This window comes from Sparus aurata, chromosome 18, assembly GCF_900880675.1.
Source record: "Sparus aurata chromosome 18, fSpaAur1.1, whole genome shotgun sequence".
In the NCBI taxonomy this organism is placed as follows: Eukaryota; Metazoa; Chordata; class Actinopteri; order Spariformes; family Sparidae; genus Sparus; species Sparus aurata.
Genome location: NC_044204.1, coordinates 148,849 through 170,000, shown reverse-complemented (window position 1 = coordinate 170,000; position 21,152 = coordinate 148,849). Strand labels below are relative to the sequence as shown.

The window sequence follows — 21,152 nt, the reverse complement described above, 5'->3', positions numbered from 1 at the left end:
TCGACCTTGAACACAAATTAATCAGACTGAATCAACATTTAACATGAGTTAATCAGACTGTATTGACATTGAACATCAATGAATCAGACTGTGTTGACCTTGAACACGAGTTAATCACACTGAACCGACCTTGAACACGAGAGAATCTCGCCCCAAATGCTTAAGTCGCCAAAATGCAACTTAGGCTTTTTTTGTGAATGTATATGAGTCAAACCTTCGTGTAAAAGCATAATTACGTCGAAAGAGGCACTTTTAAGATTTATTGTATTTTCGTTTTCGGGTCAAACTCATTTTCAATCGGAGTGCTTGGGGCAAATTAGCGATAGCATCAAAATATGTTCACGTGTATTTACAGGTGTATAATGTGTGTTTAATTTGTTTACAGATGTTCACACATGATTGCATTTGTTAACTGGTGTTCACATGTCACAAATGTTTCTATGTGTTTCAGGAAACTGATCCAGACTTTAACCACTGTGCGGTGTGTATTGAAGCCTACCAGCTCAACGATGTGGTTCGCATCCTACCCTGCAAGTGAGTCTAAAAGCATCAGCAGTGTCTAGTCTCCCTGTACTGTATAAATACCACTGAGCCAGTATGAGCAGTCAGACCAGTTTGACACAGACTGGTCCACCTCTGAGGTCTCTGTATCCATGTGATGAACAACATGACACACCAAATCTGAGCTCGTCCTTCAGGCTGTCAGCTGAATCTTTTTCATGATTGTCCTCACGTGAGAAATGTCTCTGTCTCTGCAGACATGTCTTCCATAAAGTGTGTGTAGACCCCTGGCTGAACGAGCACTGCACCTGCCCCATGTGTAAACTCAACATCCTCAAAGCTCTCGGCATCATGGTGAGTCATCGATGACATCAACAACAGCTACACACCAGCTGTTTCTGTGACAACCAACCTGTCTCTAGTGTCTGTCCTCCTTCTGTCTGTCTCCTTTGTGTCTCCTTCAAGTCTTCTTTATGTCTCCTCTGTCTCTCCTTTCTGTTGTAACGTGGTCGGTGAAGAGGAAGGTTATGGTCCGCTTTCAGTGGCGGTAGCTCTGGTTAGCTCAAACAACACGGCAGGCAACATGTGGGATTTCCGCACATACTTTTATTCCACTGTAAATTACAGACCATACTAAGCCAGGTCGCTACGGCACTAGTTATCAGATGCATACATGCCTTGACATACATAGGCCGAGGATCCTACACCTATACATCACAATATAAAATAAAATAAAAGGGGGTCTTCACTCCGTTGGCGGCATTGCTACGCATGGTGGAGCTTCATCAACTCTTCTTCTAGGTACAGGTTACACTATCCACTTGACAAAAGGAGGCGCCACCTAGTGCTGCTACATTCAATAACTTTGACTGTTACATATTTCCCCCTGGTGAACATAAGGCTGTCCTCAGCCGTACACAGCATGACAAGTACCCAAGCTTCACTTAACATTTCGTAATACATTAGTCCATAAAAAGTGAGTTGTAATACTCAAGACAAGCGGTACACAGCAGAAGACGTAACCAAGCTACACTTAGCATTTCGTAATACATTACTCCATAAAAAGTTAGCCGTAACACACAGGTTAAGAAAACATGCTCAGCACACCGACATACATATCAGTTGACAGAGTACAAAAACAAAAAGTTATGCCATATCTCAAAATACAAGGTGCAAAAGTATGCAGCAAAATCCCACTTTTTTCTTTGCTTTACTAAACAACCACTTCAGTGAAACTAACCAGTGGTGAACACAGAAGGCACGATACTCAACATAAACACAACAAATGCAAAAACATTTTAACTCTTTACTGCACAGAGTATCTGTTAGTCATATAAACCAGATGACTTAACAACCCAACTGCTTATATCAGGTCAAGTCTCTCCTCTGCAGCGTCCAGCTTCTTCTGACTGTCCCCCAGTGAGACATCAGTCTTCTTGGGAGGGAACAGGGGGAAGCTGACCTTAGCATGTGGGGGCTGGGGTGGCCAGGATGACCTCCAAGGCCTGGCCTGAGGCCCTTTTGTCGAGCTCCTTGACCCGGGTATCTTCGGCAGGCGCCATCTTTAGAGTGCACTTCACAAAGCTAGCCCGCAGTGAAAAGACTTATCTTGTCCAGACTGAACACGGAGGTCGTTCGTTTTCTCCTTAATGTCCAGCTAATAGGAAAGCAACAGAAAGCACACACATCCAATGCTGCCAACTCCAGTAACGTAACACCAGCATTCACAGCTACAGTTAGCTTGAGGAGAAGTTAGCTTCCAACATGGCACTGTCGCGGCCGGGAAAACTGTAACTCACACGGATTCCCGCGATGTAGAAGCGTAGAAGGCATGCCGGTCCGGTCCGGTCCGTGCGTGCGAAGAGAGGTCCAGGGGATAATGTTCGGGCGCCAATAGTAACGTGGTCGGTGAAGGGGAAGGTTATGGTCCGCTTTCAGTGGCGGTAGCTCCGGTTAGCTCAAACGACACGGCAGGCAACATGTGGGATTTCCGCACATACTTTTATTCCACTGTAACTTACAGACCATACCAAGCCAGGTCGCTACGGCACTAGTTATCACATGCATACATGCCTTGACACACATAGGCCGAGGATCCTCCACCTATACATCACAATATAAAATAAAATAAAAGGGTGGTCTTCACTCTGCTGGCGGCATTGCTACGCATGGTGGATCGGAAGCACATCAACTCTTCTTCTAAATCAAATCAAATCAACTATTTATAGAGCACTTTTCTTTTTTTTTTTTTATAATTTGCCATTTTTATTGACATTATGCTTCCAATGTGACATGTACATCCATTTCAATTATTAATCAGAGTGTCAGCATAAATGTCCTTTTTTTATGGTAACAAGAAAAAAGAAAGGAAACCAAAAACACAATAAACATATGAACACGTAGGGAGCGAGTTATGGTTATTGCTACACACACAGCATATTATTTAAAATTTAACAAGTCAAAGTCTGGCCTGAGTGGTGTTATATAGTTCATCCATTTCTTCCAACGTAAAACAAACAAGTCCTTCTTGTAATTCACATCTGCAGTTAATTTCTCCATTCTGCATATGTCCATCGTAATGTCCATCCACATGGTCAATGTTGGGCTCTCCTGTGAAAGCCATTTTTTGGTGAGGGCCTTCTTACTTGCCACCAACAGGATACTAAACAAATATTTGTCCCTCCTTGGCCATCCTTCAGGCACGAGTCCAAAGAAAAACACTTTACTTTCCAGAGGCAACTGACTCCCAAAAATTACTTTTATTGCATTATGAATTCCCTTCCAATAGGTTTTAATAACCCCACAGTCCCAGAAAACATGATAATGATTTGCATTTGTACTGCCAAAATTTCTCCAACAGGCTAGGGAGTTTCCTTTATAGTGAGAATTTTGGTAAGGTGTAATAAAATATCTAATGAGGCTTTTCCAGCCAAACTCCTTCCAACTCTGTGAGCTGCTACACTTCCATTGATATTCCCAGATTGTTACCCACTCTTCCTCCGTCAGATCTATTCCTCCTTCCACTTCCCATTTTTCTTTAATATATAGGGATGAATGTGCTTTCTTGTTTATAAGCCCTTTATATAGACCTGAGATAATACCTCTATCTTTGTTTGAACTATATGCCCTTTTAAACAGATCTAACAGCTGTTTGCTTGATTCTGATATGTATTTTAGCTTGTCACTAACGAAATGTCTCAGCTGCAGGTAACGATAGAAATCCTGTGCCTCTAGAGCATATTTGTCTTTAATTTGTTCAAAGCTAAGTAGTGTGTTTTCCTTTATTATCTTACATAGAGCCGTTAATCCTTTATTTGTCCATTCCTTGAATCTTGTGTCTAATTGATTTGGAGCAAACCGTGTGTCATATGCACACCATTTAAGGATCACGATATCCTCTTCTAATTTGTATTCTGTTATTACTGTTTTCCAAATTTTAAGAGTCGTCCTGATCCACGGATTTTCTGTATTTTTTATAAAGTCTTGTAGACTACTATCAGCTATAAGTGCTTGTATGGGAGTGGAAGTCAGACCCTCTTCGATGTTTTTCCACTGAGCATCATATGAGGGGTTACACCAGCATATCAAAGGTCGTAGTTGTGCTGCCCAGTAGTAATCTCTGAGCGAAGGAAGGCCCCATCCCCCTTTTGCTTTTGCTAATTGTAGCGTTTTAAATCGGATTCGGGGCTTTTTACCTTGCCAAATGTATCTGGACAAAATTTTGTCCCATTCATTAAATTGTTTTTGGCCTAATTCTGTCGGTAGGGTTTGGAATAAATATAATAATTTAGGTAGAATATTCATTTTAATCGAGTCTATTCTTGAACCAAAACTTAAATATGGGATTAGATTCCATCTTGCTATATCCTCTTTAATTTGTTTTTGTATCGGTGAATAGTTACGTTGCGATAGTTCTGTGAGGTCCTTTGGTATTATAACCCCCAAATACTTGAAATATTCTGTTTCCCATGTTAGATGGTACTTACTCTTAATTTCGTCTGGTGGGCTGTAGTTGTATTTAAGCAGTTGTGTTTTATTTATGTTAATTTTGTATCCCGATAACTGGCCAAAGTATTCAAATGATTGCATTAGTTTAGGTAGAGAGTTTGTTGGTTGACCCAGAAAAATCAAAATATCATCTGCATAGCAGGCTAATTTATGCACTTTCCCCTGGATATTAACGCCTATTATTTCTTTGTTTTGTCTTACATATTGAGAAAATGGTTCTAAATATAGTGCAAATAATAGTGGTGAACATGCACAGCCTTGCCTTGTGCCTCTTTCCAAAGTAAAACTATTTGATAAGCAGCCATTTACTTTAATTCTAGCAGTGGGGTTATTATATAATGCTTGTATTGTTTTAATTATTGTTTCGTGTAGGCCAAATCTATGTAGAACTCGATACAAGAAACTCCAGTCCACGGAGTCGAAGGCCTTTTCCGCATCGATACTAATTACCATAGCTGCTGTTTTGTTCTTTTGGATGTGGTTAATAATTTGTAACATTCGTCGTATATTATCTTGCGTTTGACGCTCTCGAATAAAACCTGTCTGGTCATTATGTATTAAATTAGGTAAAAACCTTTCTAATCGTCTAGCCATGATAGAAGTGAACAGCCTATAATCTATGTTAAGAACCGATATAGGTCTATAAGATCCACATTCTAATTTATCCTTGTTTTCTTTTGGAATGGCAGATATAATTGCTTCCTTCCAACTGGGTGGTGTTTGTGCCTTCTTTAAAGCCCAATTCAATGTAGGAAGCATCACTGGTATTAGCTCTTCTTTCAACTCCTTGTACCATTCTGCCGTATAGCCATCTGATCCTGGCGATTTATTTGATTTGAGTTTACTTATTGCTATTTTTAGTTCCCTTTCTGTTATGTCGTCAATCAATATTTTATTCTGTTCTTCATTTAACGCTGGTAATTCCAGAGAATCCAAAAAATTATCTATTTCAGCTATGCTGCCTCCTGTCTTTTTAGTGTAAAGGGTCTTATAAAATGTTTCAAAGGCTTCCAGAATTTCATTCAATTTATTTTTTGTTGTTTTGGTCACTGGATCTTTAATGTTATGAATTGTGTTCTGTGCCATTCTCTTTTTAAGTTTCCAGGCCAAGACTTTCATTGATTTGGATCCACCTTCATAATATCTTTGTTTAAGAAACATTAGATTTTTCTTAATTTCATACGTTGTTAAATTATCAATTTCGTTTCTTGTTTTCCTGATTTCCTCCAGTAGATCCTGTGCTGTTTTCTCCTTATGTTTTTTCTCCAACTCTTTTAATTTGTTTTGTAATTCTCCCATTTTTTTATTTCTCATCTTTTTTTTGTAGGAGGATATTGCTATAATTTTCCCTCTCAGGACAGCCTTTAGGGCATCCCACAGAATGGGGGGGGATACATCCCCTTTATCATTCATTTCCATGTAGAAATGGATCTCTCTTTTCATCTGTTCTTTAAAGTGAGGATCATTGAGCAGGCTTGAATTTAGTTTCCAGTTGTTCAATTTTGGTTGTAGGTTTAAATCTACAGACAGGTACATCGGTGCGTGGTCACTTAGGTCTATTGTCCCAATTTCGCATGTATTTATTTTATCTTTATCTTTTCCAAATGTTAAAAAATAATCTATTCTTGTGTATAATGAGTGGGGTGAGGAGTAATGGGTAAAATCTCTTTGATTGGGATGCAAGTCTCTCCATATGTCAATTAAGCCAACCTCCTCAAATAATATATTAATTTTCTTAACCAATGACTTAGTATTCTGTGCTTTCCCATTGGAGGTATCTAGTTTTGGCTGTAAGTGTATATTTAAATCTCCCCCACAGATTAGAAGTCCCACTGTTTCTGATGTTATCATATCGACAACTCTCTTGAAGAAGTGGATGTCACTTCCGGGCGGCGCGTATACATTTAGCAATGTAACTGGGTCACCCTCAATGTTTCCTCTTACTAATATAAATCGTCCCTCCCTATCACTTATCTCTAATATTTTTTCAAAGTGTAATTTGCCTGATAGAAGGATTGCGACTCCTCTCCTTCGTCCAGCTTTATAAGAAGAAGAAAACACACTTGTAAAACCCATTCTTTTCAATTTCTCATGTTCCTTAAAATCCAGGTGGGTTTCCTGTAGGTATACTATTTGTGCTTGTTCTTTCCTCATTTTAGTTAGTAACTTACTACGTTTTATTGGATTCAACAGACCATTTACGTTATAAGAGATTATTTTTATCTTGCCACTAGCCATATCCTGATTGTCTGGGTGTTTTTATAATAGCAGAACCTGGTGCAATCCATATACTCCCTGAACACACATAAACAAACAGTATATAAACATTACAGCTGTATAGAACTCCAGCTGCAGAAAGAACCTTTAGTTGTCCTTGAACAGATAGAAGATCAAAAGAAAATATGTTGACTTCCAACTGTGGGGTCTCCAGTAAGACCCTGAGTAAGCCCCGGCGGAAGGGGGGCTTCGAAGGGGAGCCTCTCTCACCTGTCGGTGGAAAAGGGCCTTCGTTTGCTCTCCAGCTACTGTCCATGTCTTTCACAGCACAGGTAAAGCACCCGACCATTTTAACTGACTATATTGCCAAATATAGTTCTTATCTTTAAGATAAAAAATAAAAAAAAAAGTCCCTAATAATATATAAATCTCACCTCATCAGCCTTCGGGGACGTCTAAAAACAAAAAAAAGAAAGAAAAGGCTCACCGTTGGTCCCCATAACATATCAGTTCTTCCGTGTCCTGTAGTCACTCCTGTTCTTGGCGTCTGAATGCTTGGAGTCTCTCCTTATAGTCCCGGGTCCGATCCTTATTCACCTGGCCCCTGGTCCTTCTCGCTGTGCGCCACGACAGATGACGGATCTGCTCCAAAAAGGTCTCCGGGCGTTTGATGACCGTTACCGGGAATCCCCTCTTTGCCAAGTCGCTCGTCGCCTCCTCCACCGAGCCGTATAGCACCGTTCCCTCCGGATAAAATACTCTCATCTTTGCTGGGAACGGGGTTTGGAACCGGATTTTCTTCTCCTTTAACACAGCTTTCACCTCTGCATACTCCTTCCGCTGCTTCAGAACCTCAGGTGCATAATCATGATCCAGATTAATCTTGTTTCCCAGGTACTCAAACCCACGTCTCTGCCAAGCTAGTTTTAGTATTTCCTCTTTAGTTCTGTAGTTGGCCATTTTGGCAACAATGGATCGTGGCGCCACGTTTGGTGATGGCTTTGGCACCAGGGCGCGGTGCGCCCTCTCAACTCGTACTTCAACTGAATCAGGCAACTCCAGTTTGTGCCTTAATAAACGTTCCACAAAAGCGACCATTGATGGTGCGTCGTCTTCCGATCCTTCTTTGACACCGTATATTCTGATATTTTCTCTTCTGGACCGTCCCTCCAGGTCCGTCAGCTTAGCATTCATTTCAACATGCAGTTTAAGCATCTCTGTTACCGCTTCCTCATTAGCTTTTATTCGAGTTTCAGCGTCCATGATCCTTTCCTCAGCCTCTTCCATTCGCTTGTTTGTCTTGTTTATATCCTCTCGGATTCCCCTGAGCTGTGTATCATTATCTTTCCTAAATTCCCTCAGTTCTCTGAGTATAAGGTCCAGGCTCGCATTGCTAGCTTGTTCCCCTTCGTCTGTTAGCGTGTCGTTGTCCTCCACGGCGCTGCTAGCAGGTGAGGTCTGGTCGTCTCCGTCTCCCTCCTGTAACTCACACGGTGTAGGGTTCTTTTTGCTTCTACCTTTTGGCATCTTAAAGCCCTCAACTTGTTTTCCACTTAAGTACTAGTCGTTACGAATTCGAGTCGCTGTGGGCTATTTTTTATCTCTGAGGTCGGGAGCTCGTTCTCCTATGCTGCCATCCTCTTTCGCGCCCTATAGAGCACTTTTCATACATGGACATGTAGCACAAAGTGCTTTACACAAGCAAGATAGAACAATAATAAAGAAAGCCCCTCCCTCCCATCTTCCATACTATAGACACGCACACATACATACACACACACACACACACGCGCGCGCGCATGCGCGCACACACACACGTACACACACAGACCCACACACACACACCTGCACACTCTTACTACTGGCAATAAGATGACACGGCAAGACACTGAGGATTGAGGAACTACACCTTTGGGGCCGTCCACACTGGGAGGAGTCACAGGCTGTGCCACGGGGGGCACCAGTGCCCAGGCCCCCGACCCTGACAGACAACGGCTGGCCAGGACGAGGGGACCCAAGGACAGCACCCCCAGCAGCAACCCGGACATAGCTCCCAGTGTGGAGGACCCCCCTGAGGAAACTCTGGAGTTAAACCTTAAAAACTAAAGACATAAGATAAGATAAAAACCCTGACAAAAGATAAGTAAATGGAGTGAACAGTTAAAAGGATATAAATACGTAAGATAATAAAATAAAAATAGTACCGAAGATAAATAAAAATAAAATTATTTAAGATTAAAATCGTTTTTTTTTTTTTAAAAACAAGATAAAAGCAACAACATAAAATACGATAGAACCACATAAGCATGGAATAAGAATTTAAAATATTAGTTAAAAGCCTGATTAAAAAGGTGTGTCTTTAACCTTCCCTGAAAAATATCAACAGTCTCTGCAGACCTGAGGTTCTCCGGCAGGCTGTTCCACAAGCGGGGGCCAAAGTGGCTAAATGCCGCCTCGCTGTGGGTTTTAGTTCTTGGTTTTGGTATGGATAAAAGGCCAGTGCCGGAGGACCTCAGGGTCCGCGAGGGTTGATAAGGTAAAAGTAGGTCAGATAAGTAGGAGGGCGCAAGGCCGTTTAGACATTTAAAAACCAGTAAAAGAACCTTAAAATCGATCCTGAAGCGGACAGGGAGCCAATGGAGTGACTCTAAAACTGGTGTAATGTGCTCCCGCCCTCTGGTCCTCATCAGCACGCGTGCGGGTGAATTTTGTAATAATTGGAGATTTAGGGTACTCTTTTTGGGAAGACCAGAGAGCAGGGCATTACAATAATCTAAGCGACAAGAGATAAAAGTATGCATTAGCACCTCCGTACTGGCCTGGGAGAGAAACGGGCGGATTCTGGCTATGTTCTTAAGATGATAAAAACCTATTTTTGTCATATTTCTGATATGTGGAATAAAATTCAGCTCAGAATCAAAAATCACGCCCAGATTTTTTACTGATTGTGTTGGTTTAAGATCTTGTAGTTTTGGAAAAAGTTTCTCTCTCTGGCCTTCAGGACCTATTACTAAAACCTCAGTGTTGTCCTGGTTGAGCTGTAGGAAATTCACTGCCATCCATGACTTGATGTCTACAATGCAGTTAAAAAGGGTATCAATTTGCCCTGTGTCATCAGGAGACACGGCAATGTACAGTTGTGTATCATCAGCGTAACTATGGAAGCTGATGCCGTGCCTCCTAATGACATCCCCAAGAGGAAGCATGTAAAGATTAAAAAGAAGTGGACCTAAAATTGACCCTTGGGGAACCCCACATCCACTTTCATGGGTTCCTGAGGAACATGTATCCATACTTACATAAAAACATTGATCTGTGAGATAAGAACAAAACCAGTTGAGGACAGTACCAGAGAGGCCGACCAGGCTGAGTCTGTTTAATAAAATGTGATGGTCTACTGTATCAAATGCGGCGCTTAGATCCAGTAGAACCAACACTGTGAGCTTTTTGTTATCTAAATTCCATCTGATGTCATTTAAAATCTTTAAAAGTGCTGTCTCGGTACTGTGGTTTCTCCTAAAACCAGACTGATGTTTCTCTAAGATGTTATTTCTGTTTAAAAAGTCATTAACTTGGTTAAAAAACAGTTTTTCTAAAATTTTACTTAAAAACGATAAGTTGGATACAGGTCGGTAGTTATTAAAAATGCTGGGGTCTAAGTTGCTCTTCTTAAGAAGGGGCTCCACCACCGCCGTTTTGAAGGTGGTGGGAAAGACACCAGTCTGAAGAGAGCAGTTCATGATGTTTAAAAACTGTTCCTCAAAGAATCCGTAAAATGATTTTAAGAGTGATGTGGGAATTGGGTCTAAAAGGCAGGTTGTTGGGTTTACTTTGGAGAATACTCTACCAAGTGTCCTTGCATCAACCAGGGCAAAACTCTCCAGTGTTTCCTCTGGCAAGGACAACAGTTCAGATGTGTTAACAGATAAAACTTGATGGTATAAGAGGTAGGATCTGATGTCCTTGATTTTGGTCTGAAGTGGTCTGCAAAGTTCTTACAAAGATCGTCTGTGGGTGTCTTAAAAACTTTATTAGATTTAGAACCTGTTAAAATATCGAAAGTGGAGAAGAGGAATCTTCTAGGTACAGGTTACACTATCCACTTGTCAAAAGGAGGCCACCTAGTGGCCACTGTGTCTCCTTCATATCTCCATGGATCCTTTATGTCTCCTTTATGTCTCATCTGGTCTCCTCTTTGTCTCCTTGGTGTCTCCTTAATGTCTCCTCTGCCTCCAGACCAGTCTTCCCTGTGTGGACAGCGTAGTGTTGGACGTGGAGCGTCTGGGCGTCAGTCAGGCATCAGGCAGCCAGAGGGCACCGCTGGGTGACAGCAACCAACCGTCCATTAGCCTGGAGCCACTCAGCCCCCCCCACCCTGAGGCCACGCCCAGAACACCAGCTGACATCACCATCGCCGTGACCAGTAAGAATGCAGCACCACACCTCACATCTTTAAAATGTCATGGAGCATCTTTAAAATGTCATGGAGCAACTTTAAAATGTCATGGAGCATCTTTAAAATGTCATGGAGCAACTTTAAAATGTCATAGAGCAACTTTATAATGTCATAGGGCAACTTTAAAATGTCAGGGCAACTTTATAATGTTATAGAGCAACTTTAAAATGTCAGAGAGAAACTTCAAAATGTCAAGCAACTTTATATCATAGAGCAACTTTATAATGTCAAAGAGCAACTTTTAAGAGTCAAGGAGCAACTTTATAATGTCATAGAGCAACTTCATAATGTAATAGAGCAACTTTTAAGAGTCAAAGAGCAACTTTATGATGTCAAAGAGTGACTTTATTATGTCATAGAGCAACTTTATAATGTCATAGAGCAACTTTATAATGTAATAGAGCAACTTTAAAATGTCAAAGAGAAACTTTATAATGTCAAAGAGCAACTTTATAATGTCATAAAGCAACTTTAAAATGTCATAGAGCAACTTTAAAATGTCAGGGCAACTTTATAATTTTATAGAGCAACTTTAAAATGTCAGAGAGAAACTTCAAAATGTCAAGCAACTTTATATCATAGAGCAACTTTATAATGTCAAAGAGCAACTTTTAAGAGTCAAGGAGCAACTTTATAATGTCAAAGAGCAACTTTATTATGTCATAGAGCAACTTTATAATGTAATAGAGCAACTTTTAAAAATCAAAGAGCAACTTTATGATGTCATAGAGCAACTTCATAATGTAATAGAGCAACTTTTAAAAATCAAAGAGCAACTTTATGATGTCAAAGAGCAACTTTATTATGTCATAGAGCAACTTTATAATGTCATAGAGCAACTTTATAATGTAATAGAGCAACTTTAAAATGTCAAAGAGAAACTTTATAATGTCAAAGAGCAACTTTATAATGTCATAAAGCAACTTTAAAATGTCATAGAGCAACATCATAATGTCAAAGAGTTACTCCCTAATGTCAAAGAGCAACCTTAAATTAAAGCTGCAAGCAGCGATGAACAGGCCCTCGCAAGTCCTGCGCGTCGGGGCATGCTGATGTCAGGGCGTGCCATGTACCCAGCCCTATTGCCCGATTATTGTGTATGCATCTCTTAACTTTCCGTATTTCGGACAGTGCAGGAAGGGGTTAAATGTCATTTCCTGTGTCCAAAATGTAGCGCTGTGACTATCATGGTTCGAATTACAGGGGAGCTAAAGGGAGCTCGGCTCTCCTGAAAAGGACCTGAGCTCCCCCGAAAGCCTACTTTGAGACATTTATGGGGAGCTCTAAAACACTGCTAATTTTTGTGTCACATATAGATTTTGATTTTCTGCACATTAAGGTTCCTGAAATAAATAATAATAGTAAAACCTATTGTTTTAAATGGCCGAACACGCACCAAAAGCATTATGACGCAGAGATAAAAGGGGGTTAAAACCGTTCAAGTCTGGCGGGGAGGATCGGAGCCTCCGCCTCAGCTCCGCCGCTCCTCAGCTGTTGATCCTCGGTGTGACTGCTGCTGCCGTCGCCGCCGTCACGGCCGGGCTCGGCTGCGCTAGAGAGAGACAGTGGCAAACAGCTGTTTGTACGTGCCTCCCTACTTTATGCAAAGTTCTCCCATGTAAAAACAAATGTCTGAGTGAGATAATTTTGATTCAAGAATTCTTCTCATTAGTTTACATTCACAAAGATCAGATGATAATTTTGATACCTGATACCAGCAGGGCTCTGTAAAATCCATAAAAGTCTTAAACAGCGCAGCACCATGCGCGGGTTAGCTCTCAGACAGTTTTTCCCCTAAGAGTTGGGAGAGAAAATGAATCTCAGTTCTGAGTGAGAAATCGTGCTTCTACATGTGTCCTGTTCGTGTTTTCCAAATACAATTGTTAAAGCTGCACTCATTCATTTTTTATATCAGCAATGGAACTTATAATGATACACGCAAGTCTCTTTATTTCTAAAGTTTCTTAAGTTTACTATACGATGTTTGACAAATGTTCAGCATTATTGTTTTACCACATGTAATTCTTGCTGGGGTGTGTATGAGAAGCAGAACAACTCTGACTGTGTCCCCCTGCTGATTTTGTGATTTTGTATTTAATTTACTTTTTTGCTCTGACTAATAAATGTATTCTTTGATGTTTTGAACAGTACCCTTATAATGTTGTTGTTCTTCTCTGAAATGTTATTAACAGTATTAACTGTCTGTAGTAATGTTTTTCGCAGTCACCCTGTAATTGATTGCATTGCCACGCATTTCCATGTATGTGTGTGACATGTTTAGTAGCTGTGCTCTCTGGAAAATAGGGCTCCCCCGAAAGCCACTGTGTAATTCGGACCCTGGTGACTATGACTATATATTGGCTTATCTGTTCAGGGATGGACTGTTATCAAACATGTGACGTTTGGTCCAGATAGGAATGAGGAAGTTGTTCCTTTATGATTTTGTGGCCTGCTCCTGCCGGTATTAAATAATGTAAATTTACATACATACAAAATGGACTACAGGTGAAAAAATCCCTCAGAGTACTCTATGGTCAGTTGTGTTTTGATTATTGATTGGCGGCAACACTGTTGGAGGGTGTGTTCACCTGTAAGTTGCATGTCATCTTGTAGTGTATAATCTGCGAGGAAAAAAACCTATAAATGTCATGTTAATAGGATGTTTGTCTGAATTCCTGTGTCCAGTAAGTGGCACTATGGATACGAGACAGTATTAATGCATGGAGGTATTCAGGGTGACATTTTATACATGTGTGATGAATTTGGAGTACATGGGAAATTGTATGTTGAAGTTATAAGGACTTGATGCTTTATGGCAAAGCATGAAAAATGGACTGCACCATGACCCTCACCATGTTTGACGTAGGCAAAAGCTGTTGATAAGTTTTCATGTTCAAGATCTGAGGATACTGAGTGAACTGGAAGTCTGTGGTGTTGAATCTGTAGGAGGAGTTCGTTAAAGTACGAGGCATGGAAATGGATGAAAATGGATGTGAAATGGGAACTTTAAATGAAAATGGCCGACTTCCTGTTGGAATGACAGTTTGGTACCCTGATGTTTTTTGTGCGTCTGGTCATGATACATATGCATACCGAATGTTATTCATGTATATGCATGTAGGAGGCTTGGATTTTTAATATTCGAGGGGGCGCTATAGAGGCAAAACACTTTCGTTGATTATAGCGCCACCTAGTGGTGGAAATTCACAACAACAAGAGCTACTTTATCATTTCATATTGGAACTTTATAATGTAAAAGAGCAACTTCATAATGTCATTGAGCAACTTTAAAATCTGATATGGTAACTTTAGTTATTGCATGGAGTAATAGAGCAAATTATAACACAATGTAAAGAAACCTATCTGGAACATTGGAAAGAAGAAACTAAAAGCCAAAGTAGATTAGAATGTTATCTGGCCCTAAAAAGAGATTATGAATTAGCAGAATATCTCTCTACTGTAAGAGAAAGAAAGCAGAGACAGATCCTGACCAGGTACAGGCTCAGTACTTTTCTCCTAAAATGTGAAAAATTCAAAAACACAAGAAACATTTATTTTTACAAATTCAGCTCTTTAATCTCTGATTTCAAAGAGCTGAATGACCAATCAAAACTAAATATACTCCTGGGAGAAGCAGACAGGGCATATCTTGCTGCCCAGTATATATCAGCATGCCACAACCTGAGCGACAGTGAGTGACCAAGACACAGACAGACACACACACACACACTGTATATATAATTAATGTAAATCAATCTTGATGTTGTGTTAGTGTTTGTGTTATTGTTTAAGTTATTATTAATGTCCAAATGTTTGGACAAAGTGCTTTGGCAATATTGTTATTTTTTCAAACTTTCATGCCAATAAAGCCCCTTTGAATTTAATTTAATTGAATAGAGCAACAGGGTCACAGATCGGTCTCATTATGTGACATGTTAAGGGCCCAAATAAACCGTAACTTAACTCCTTGCTACTACATCAGTTGTCAGACCTCTTTGGACATCTGTTTGTTGACATAGAGCAACTTGGTCCTAATGCTGATGTCAACCGAACACTTCACAACATATTCAACTTAACATGACAGAAACTTCACTGATGGAAACATCACTCAACATCATCATAAGTAAGGCCAGTTAAGACTGTCATAAGACTTGTCCTCATATGAGACATTACACAGAACAAAGACAAATGTAGTATTATGCAACATTTTCATTTGTGATGATAATTTTTTGGATGATTTTGATCCATCTTAACATTTTTTATCTATAAAAAATGAAGCTGCTTTGATTTCAGGCTCTTAATTTAAACTTTCAGTTGAAATTTAAGATTTACTTCAACAGATGTGACTTTAATTCATAATAAAATAAATAGGAATTTTATTTTAACTGCAAAATAAAATCAAAGTTAAAGATGACTATAATGATACTAGTGCAGTGCCCGTAGGAAGTATGTATTCCTATAGAAAAGTGGGAGGTTAAGTAGCTTTTTCATGGATGGCCAAATGACGCTGTGTTTGAAGGTGGGATGTCAGGGATATTTAGGTTTGTTGTGAAATCCGATATTCCAGGGTATAATTGGCCGTTTTTGACTATTTTTGATTTTGCCATAATATTTCACCTTATAAACTATTTACCTTGCCTTGCTGGTGTCATTATTTTCAGCACAACCTCACATGTGTGACTGTACAGTTATTTTTTCATTTTGACAAACTGTAAAAACACAATGGACCTTAAATCACAAAAAACATAAAATCCGAGTAGATAAAATTTAGATTTTTTACTGTGAAAACCACAAATATGTTTAACGAACTATTTTATTACTTATAATGCAAATATATAAATTGCGCTTTGCTAAAAATAATTAGAAATTTACAAAGTTATACGTAGTGATATGTTTCCCCTAGCTCCTTCCTGCCTGCTGTACATTCAGCAGTCTCCTCATTGTTTTACCTCATTAAACAAAAAAAATGACTCCACTACACACTAAACTAAACACTACATAACACACTAACAATACACTCCAAACACGCTTAATGTCACAAATCTCTCAACTCTCCAAACCTGCTGTCTCTATCACCGTCACTGTCCCTCCGACAACTTCCCCCTATTCCTAAGCAACCAAATCACATAGTTTGCCATTTAATTTTGTGATTGGTTGGTGGGGTGCATTTTTCCACTACTTGGCCTATCAACACGATTTAAAAACTGGTATATAGTTTAAAGGTCGCACATGTACACATACGTCGGAACCGAGACTCACAGAGGCTGCGTCTTGCTGCTACGTCATCTTAAATTGATCACGTGACGCACTGGCACGTCCGTCGACTCAGGAGGTGGGGGTGGGCTATCAGCTAGCTACACATGAACATCCACAGTTTGTTGTCCTTGCGTGTCCAGATCTCCTCAGACCCGAACAGACTTGGCCCGGACTCGTTCAGTCTCATTAATCCACAACAGTCAGTTTAGATGCACAGAACAGGACAGAACTGCGGGCAAAATCCCGATCTCTGGTGCGCACGTGGCTACGGTGTGCAGTGATTGGCTCTATTGCGCACTAGACTATGGTGGCTATGGTTAGCAATGCTAGCGGGAATTGGTCAATCATTTATGAAATAATTTATTAACGGTATCATTGTAGTCCAAAAAAATGCGACGTTGCACACCCTTGAACCACGCAGCAGCCATGAGGAAACTCTCAGGTCAGTCTGATCCTGATCTGCAGAGATATTTGAGGTACACATACACACAGATAGACAGACAGACAGACAGAGAGATTCCTTGCCTTTATAGAAAGATTCTTGTCTTCAGTGTCTGTTCGGTTTCCTGCAGTGTCTCAAATTGTCCACCAGATGGTGTCAGTGACATGACAAATACCTGATGATATATTCAGATTAAACACACTGATTCATGATGTCATGATTTCGCTGAATACAAAGTTAAAGTTATTAAACACAAATCACTCCCTCTTCCTCACTCCTGTAAATAAACAACTGAATATTAAGAATAATGTTTCAATATTCACTTCTCCATGTCTAATGAGATGCATGTTGTGGTGATATATGATAATGATGATAATAATGATAACAACAATAATTTCTCATGAATTTTTGTGTTTTTTGTCTCATAAGGTGGCGGTCACTTTTTCAACAGCAATTCGATGTCTCCTCGCAGTGTCGCCTGTGAAATGGAGCTGCCGGACATCCAGGCCTCACTCGACCTCTATGATGATAACAAGTCCTGAGACCCATCGGCATGGTTACGACCCCCCTCCCCCAACCTCACCCGCCACCCCCTGACCGCCCCCACCACCACCACCACCTCCACCTGCAGATGGACAGACAACCTTTTATGGACACAGGAAGTGACGACAAAGTGTTTTCTGTTGGGAGGGGGGTCTAACAACAAAAACATGGAAGAACTTTTAAACCCCAGTTATTCCATCAGACTGTCTTCAGACTTAACATGAACTCTGGATCCTCATTTTGATCCTGGACGTCGCTTAGATCCATTTTTATTTTAACCAGAAGATTAAAAACTTTGGAGGACTTGGAGCTTGTAGTCAGGTCAAATAGTCAGAACCATGTTTTAAAGCAAATAATCCAGAGAAATGAGCTCCAGATCAAAGTCCAACCCAGGAACCAGTTTTTGATAGTGTTACGCTCCTGGGAACGTTCCGATGTCCCAAAAAGCGCAGTTGTTTTCCTTGGCAGGGATCCTGAGAGAATTTGTGAGTTCCTCAAACGATTATTTGTTCTCTGGGAAAACTTCCTGAATTCCATGTCTTAAGTTCTTTAAAAAGTTTCTGGAAAAGTTTCAGGGCACCTTATAAAGATTCTGGAACAGTTCTCGAGTTTCTAAAATGTTCTTCTAAAATGTTCCTAGATTCTTAAAGAGGTTCCTCGGTTCTGAAAATGCTCCTGGGTGCTTGAAAAGGACATTTAAAAGTTCCATAAAGTTCCTAGGCTACTGGAAGACTTCCAAAGATCCAAAAGAGTTTCATTGGTTTCATGATCACCTTCCCATTAGATGCATTTTCTTCTTGAAAGTTCCTTACCCCCTTAAAGGTACTTGGAATCTTGAGAAGGGTTTCTGTAAATGTTCCTCAGGTCAAAAAAAGGTTCTGAGGTATCAAAAACCTTGGGTTATCAATGACCTTCCTTATCCTAAAAAAGCTTCCAGGAAATTTTGTTGAGGGTTCCCTTGTTCCTTGAAAATGTGTCTAAAAGACTTGCTGACCTGAATCTAAATGGAACTGACAGCTTCAGGACCAAAACCTTGAGATCCTGAAGCCAGAAAAAGTTCCTGTCAGTGTTTTCTGTTCTGCATTCAGTCAATCGTACCTCTTTTACCTGACTCCTGATTGGCTGGCTGAAGATTACTATATGATCACCAGAGTCTAATAGACTCCAGTCAGAGTTTGGAGTATGTCTGAGGACCTGGACCTTGATTAGAACTATAAAATATTCAACTTCCTGTCCATCATATGATGGAAACCAGGACCAAAGGAAGACCTGGACCCAGATCCGTAAATTTTGGAGGAAATAATCATGTGAACAGTGTTAACTTCCCTGTAGCAAAAAACAAAAAGCGTCTCTGCAAAGAACAAAGGGACGGTAGATTTAAAGGAACAGTCCAACAGTTCAGTAAAACTCCAGTTCTCTGTGTTCAGAGACATGTGGAGTCTCTCGGGGACATGTCCTGGGTTCTTTCTTGTTCTTTATTGAAAGGGTCACTTCAACATGTATTCAAAATTTTTGTTGTCCAGAGTCAGACGAGAAGACATGTAGCCTTGCTTAGCACAGATACTGGAGGCAGGGGAAACGAGAAAACTACCCTAACCCTAACCCAGTAACACAGTTTATCTCGTTAGCTAATGAGCTTGTCAGCAGTCTGACAGTAGAGCCAGGTCTGTGAGCCAATCACAAGAGTCACCTGCAGTGAGTTGAGTCACTTCCTGCCACAAACAACTTTCATCATGTTTTAATTCTATTTTTCAGTAGTCGAGTTTCAATCCAAATGAAGATGAAGTTAAAAAATATCAAAATAAACCGGACAGACTGCTGTGTGACTGTGCTGATTGGTTAATGGAAATACACAGCAGGTGGAGCTAATTATCCATTGAAGATAGAAGCAGAAGAAGAAGAAGAAGACTAAATGAAGCGCTCCAGTCGACAGTCATAAGCATTTCTGTGTGTTTACTCTGTTAATGTGATGAAAGTTACAGTCTCCTCATCATCGCCCCATACTCATGATGTTTTTCAACTAATCACTGGAGGTGTTGACTGACATGAGTCATGACATCAGTGATTTGCTCAGTCTGTTTAAACCACCTTTACACCTCATACAGGAAACATTTACAGTTTTAATGTGCAGTTTAACACATTTCTGTTAAAGTGTTCATAACAGGTGTACGGAAACTCACCTTCAGGACGGAAATTTTTGCTGTCAGTCAAATAAAAGCCGCTCAGACAGAACATAAAGTGAATTACAGTCAGTAGAACTTCTTCTGCAGTGTTTTTTATAAAAAATGTTTTGAACTAAAAGTATTTTAACATTAGTGAGGTGTGAAAACATCTTGGGTTTTTTTCTGCACTTTAGGAGACTGTCTCCATCAGTTGCTGCAGAAACAAAACAAATGTGTATCAGTTAATGTTTTACATCCAGACACGAGTGAAGAATTCAGCTGTTTCATCAAACAGCATCAAGTTCAGACTGTGGGTGTCTTCCTGCAGCCGTCTGCTGCTGACATGTCTCCCCAGAGAATGGGAGGCTCTCCTGAAGTGACGGACTGCTCCTTTAATGTGTATTAAACAGCTTCCGATTACTCGGCGTGTAATAATCAGCTCCAGTGACGGGCTAAATATATAAACAGCATTATACAATCTATAACCTGACCGATCGATCAAAATTATATCTGAAGTGACCTGAGCATGTCTTGTCCCTGTCTGTCTGTCTGTCTGTCTTTGTGTCACATGGTACTGATGATGATGATGATGATGATGATGATGATGAAGAAAGAGGATGTGTGTGATGCTTCAGTTCAGTGTCTCTTACTGCCTCAGCATTAAAGTGTCATTATTGCCTTTAACACACACCAGTCTCACTTTATTCCCCCCCCCCCCACACACACACACGTTCCTTCATCAACTCAGCTGTGTTCAGCCATAAATTATAACACATAGTGTAGTGTCTTATTTAATTTATAAATAGTCCACTGAGAGGCAAAGCAGGCTCCTTTGTGTGAATCGTTGAATGAAAAACCATAGTTCAGTTCCAGATGTGTTGAGTTTATAAAATATAGGGGCCTCACTCAACCTTCTTTGTCTACTAGCCAAACCCGCAAACAAACTGGGCAGGTGAAAAAATGTGGAGGCCACCCCCACTTCCTCTTCCTCAAAACAAGTAACAACTAGAACTGCAAGCAGTTATGAACGGGGGCCAAGCCCCCCCGCGCAACTTGGACCCCGCGCACCGCAGAGCCCACAGAAGTTGGCCCCAAAGGATGACGGGCTCGGGGCAAAAGTGAGGAGACAGGCCAACGTCTGAGTCGTGGTATTTGCTGTGATGTGAAGTGCACTGGAAGTGCAAAAGGCTGAATGTGTGCCGATTTGGATTTGTTGTACTAAATCACACCCACTTTGACCAATCTTTACTTAATGGATGGCCTCAGGAGTGACCCCACATTAGTACGGTTTCATTACATTTCTATTATTGCAACAAAAAATGAGTGACAAGAAAAAATGCATTAATGTTGATGAGTGTGTAGGCCTACATTTTCTAAACACGCTGTTATCCATTTGTCTTGCATATGTGAGAAGTGAACTAATGTTACAGAACCTGTGGAGCAGAAAGAACTTTTTGTGAGGAGCTACAGAGGTGACGTGTTAGCATGTTGGACATAGCACAGTAACATTGATTTTTTTAAACATCACCTGTTTAAAAGGTTACATTAGATATTTGTTGACCACAAT

At 40.4% G+C, this 21,152-nt stretch overlaps 1 protein-coding gene across 1 annotated transcript in view; it reads left to right on the top strand.

The window, feature by feature from the left end:
• The window catches only part of rnf130 (ring finger protein 130), a 71,407-nt gene extending 51,134 nt beyond the window's left edge, over positions 1–20,273 (top strand). Inside the window, exons 6-9 of the mRNA XM_030395877.1 lie at positions 452–534; positions 759–855; positions 10,963–11,149; positions 17,310–20,273. Coding sequence (XP_030251737.1) covers positions 452–534; positions 759–855; positions 10,963–11,149; positions 17,310–17,422 — 480 coding nt within the window. The 3' untranslated portion in view covers positions 17,423–20,273. The remainder of the gene's footprint in view (positions 1–451; positions 535–758; positions 856–10,962; positions 11,150–17,309) is intronic.
• The last annotated feature ends 879 nt before the right edge of the window (positions 20,274–21,152 follow it).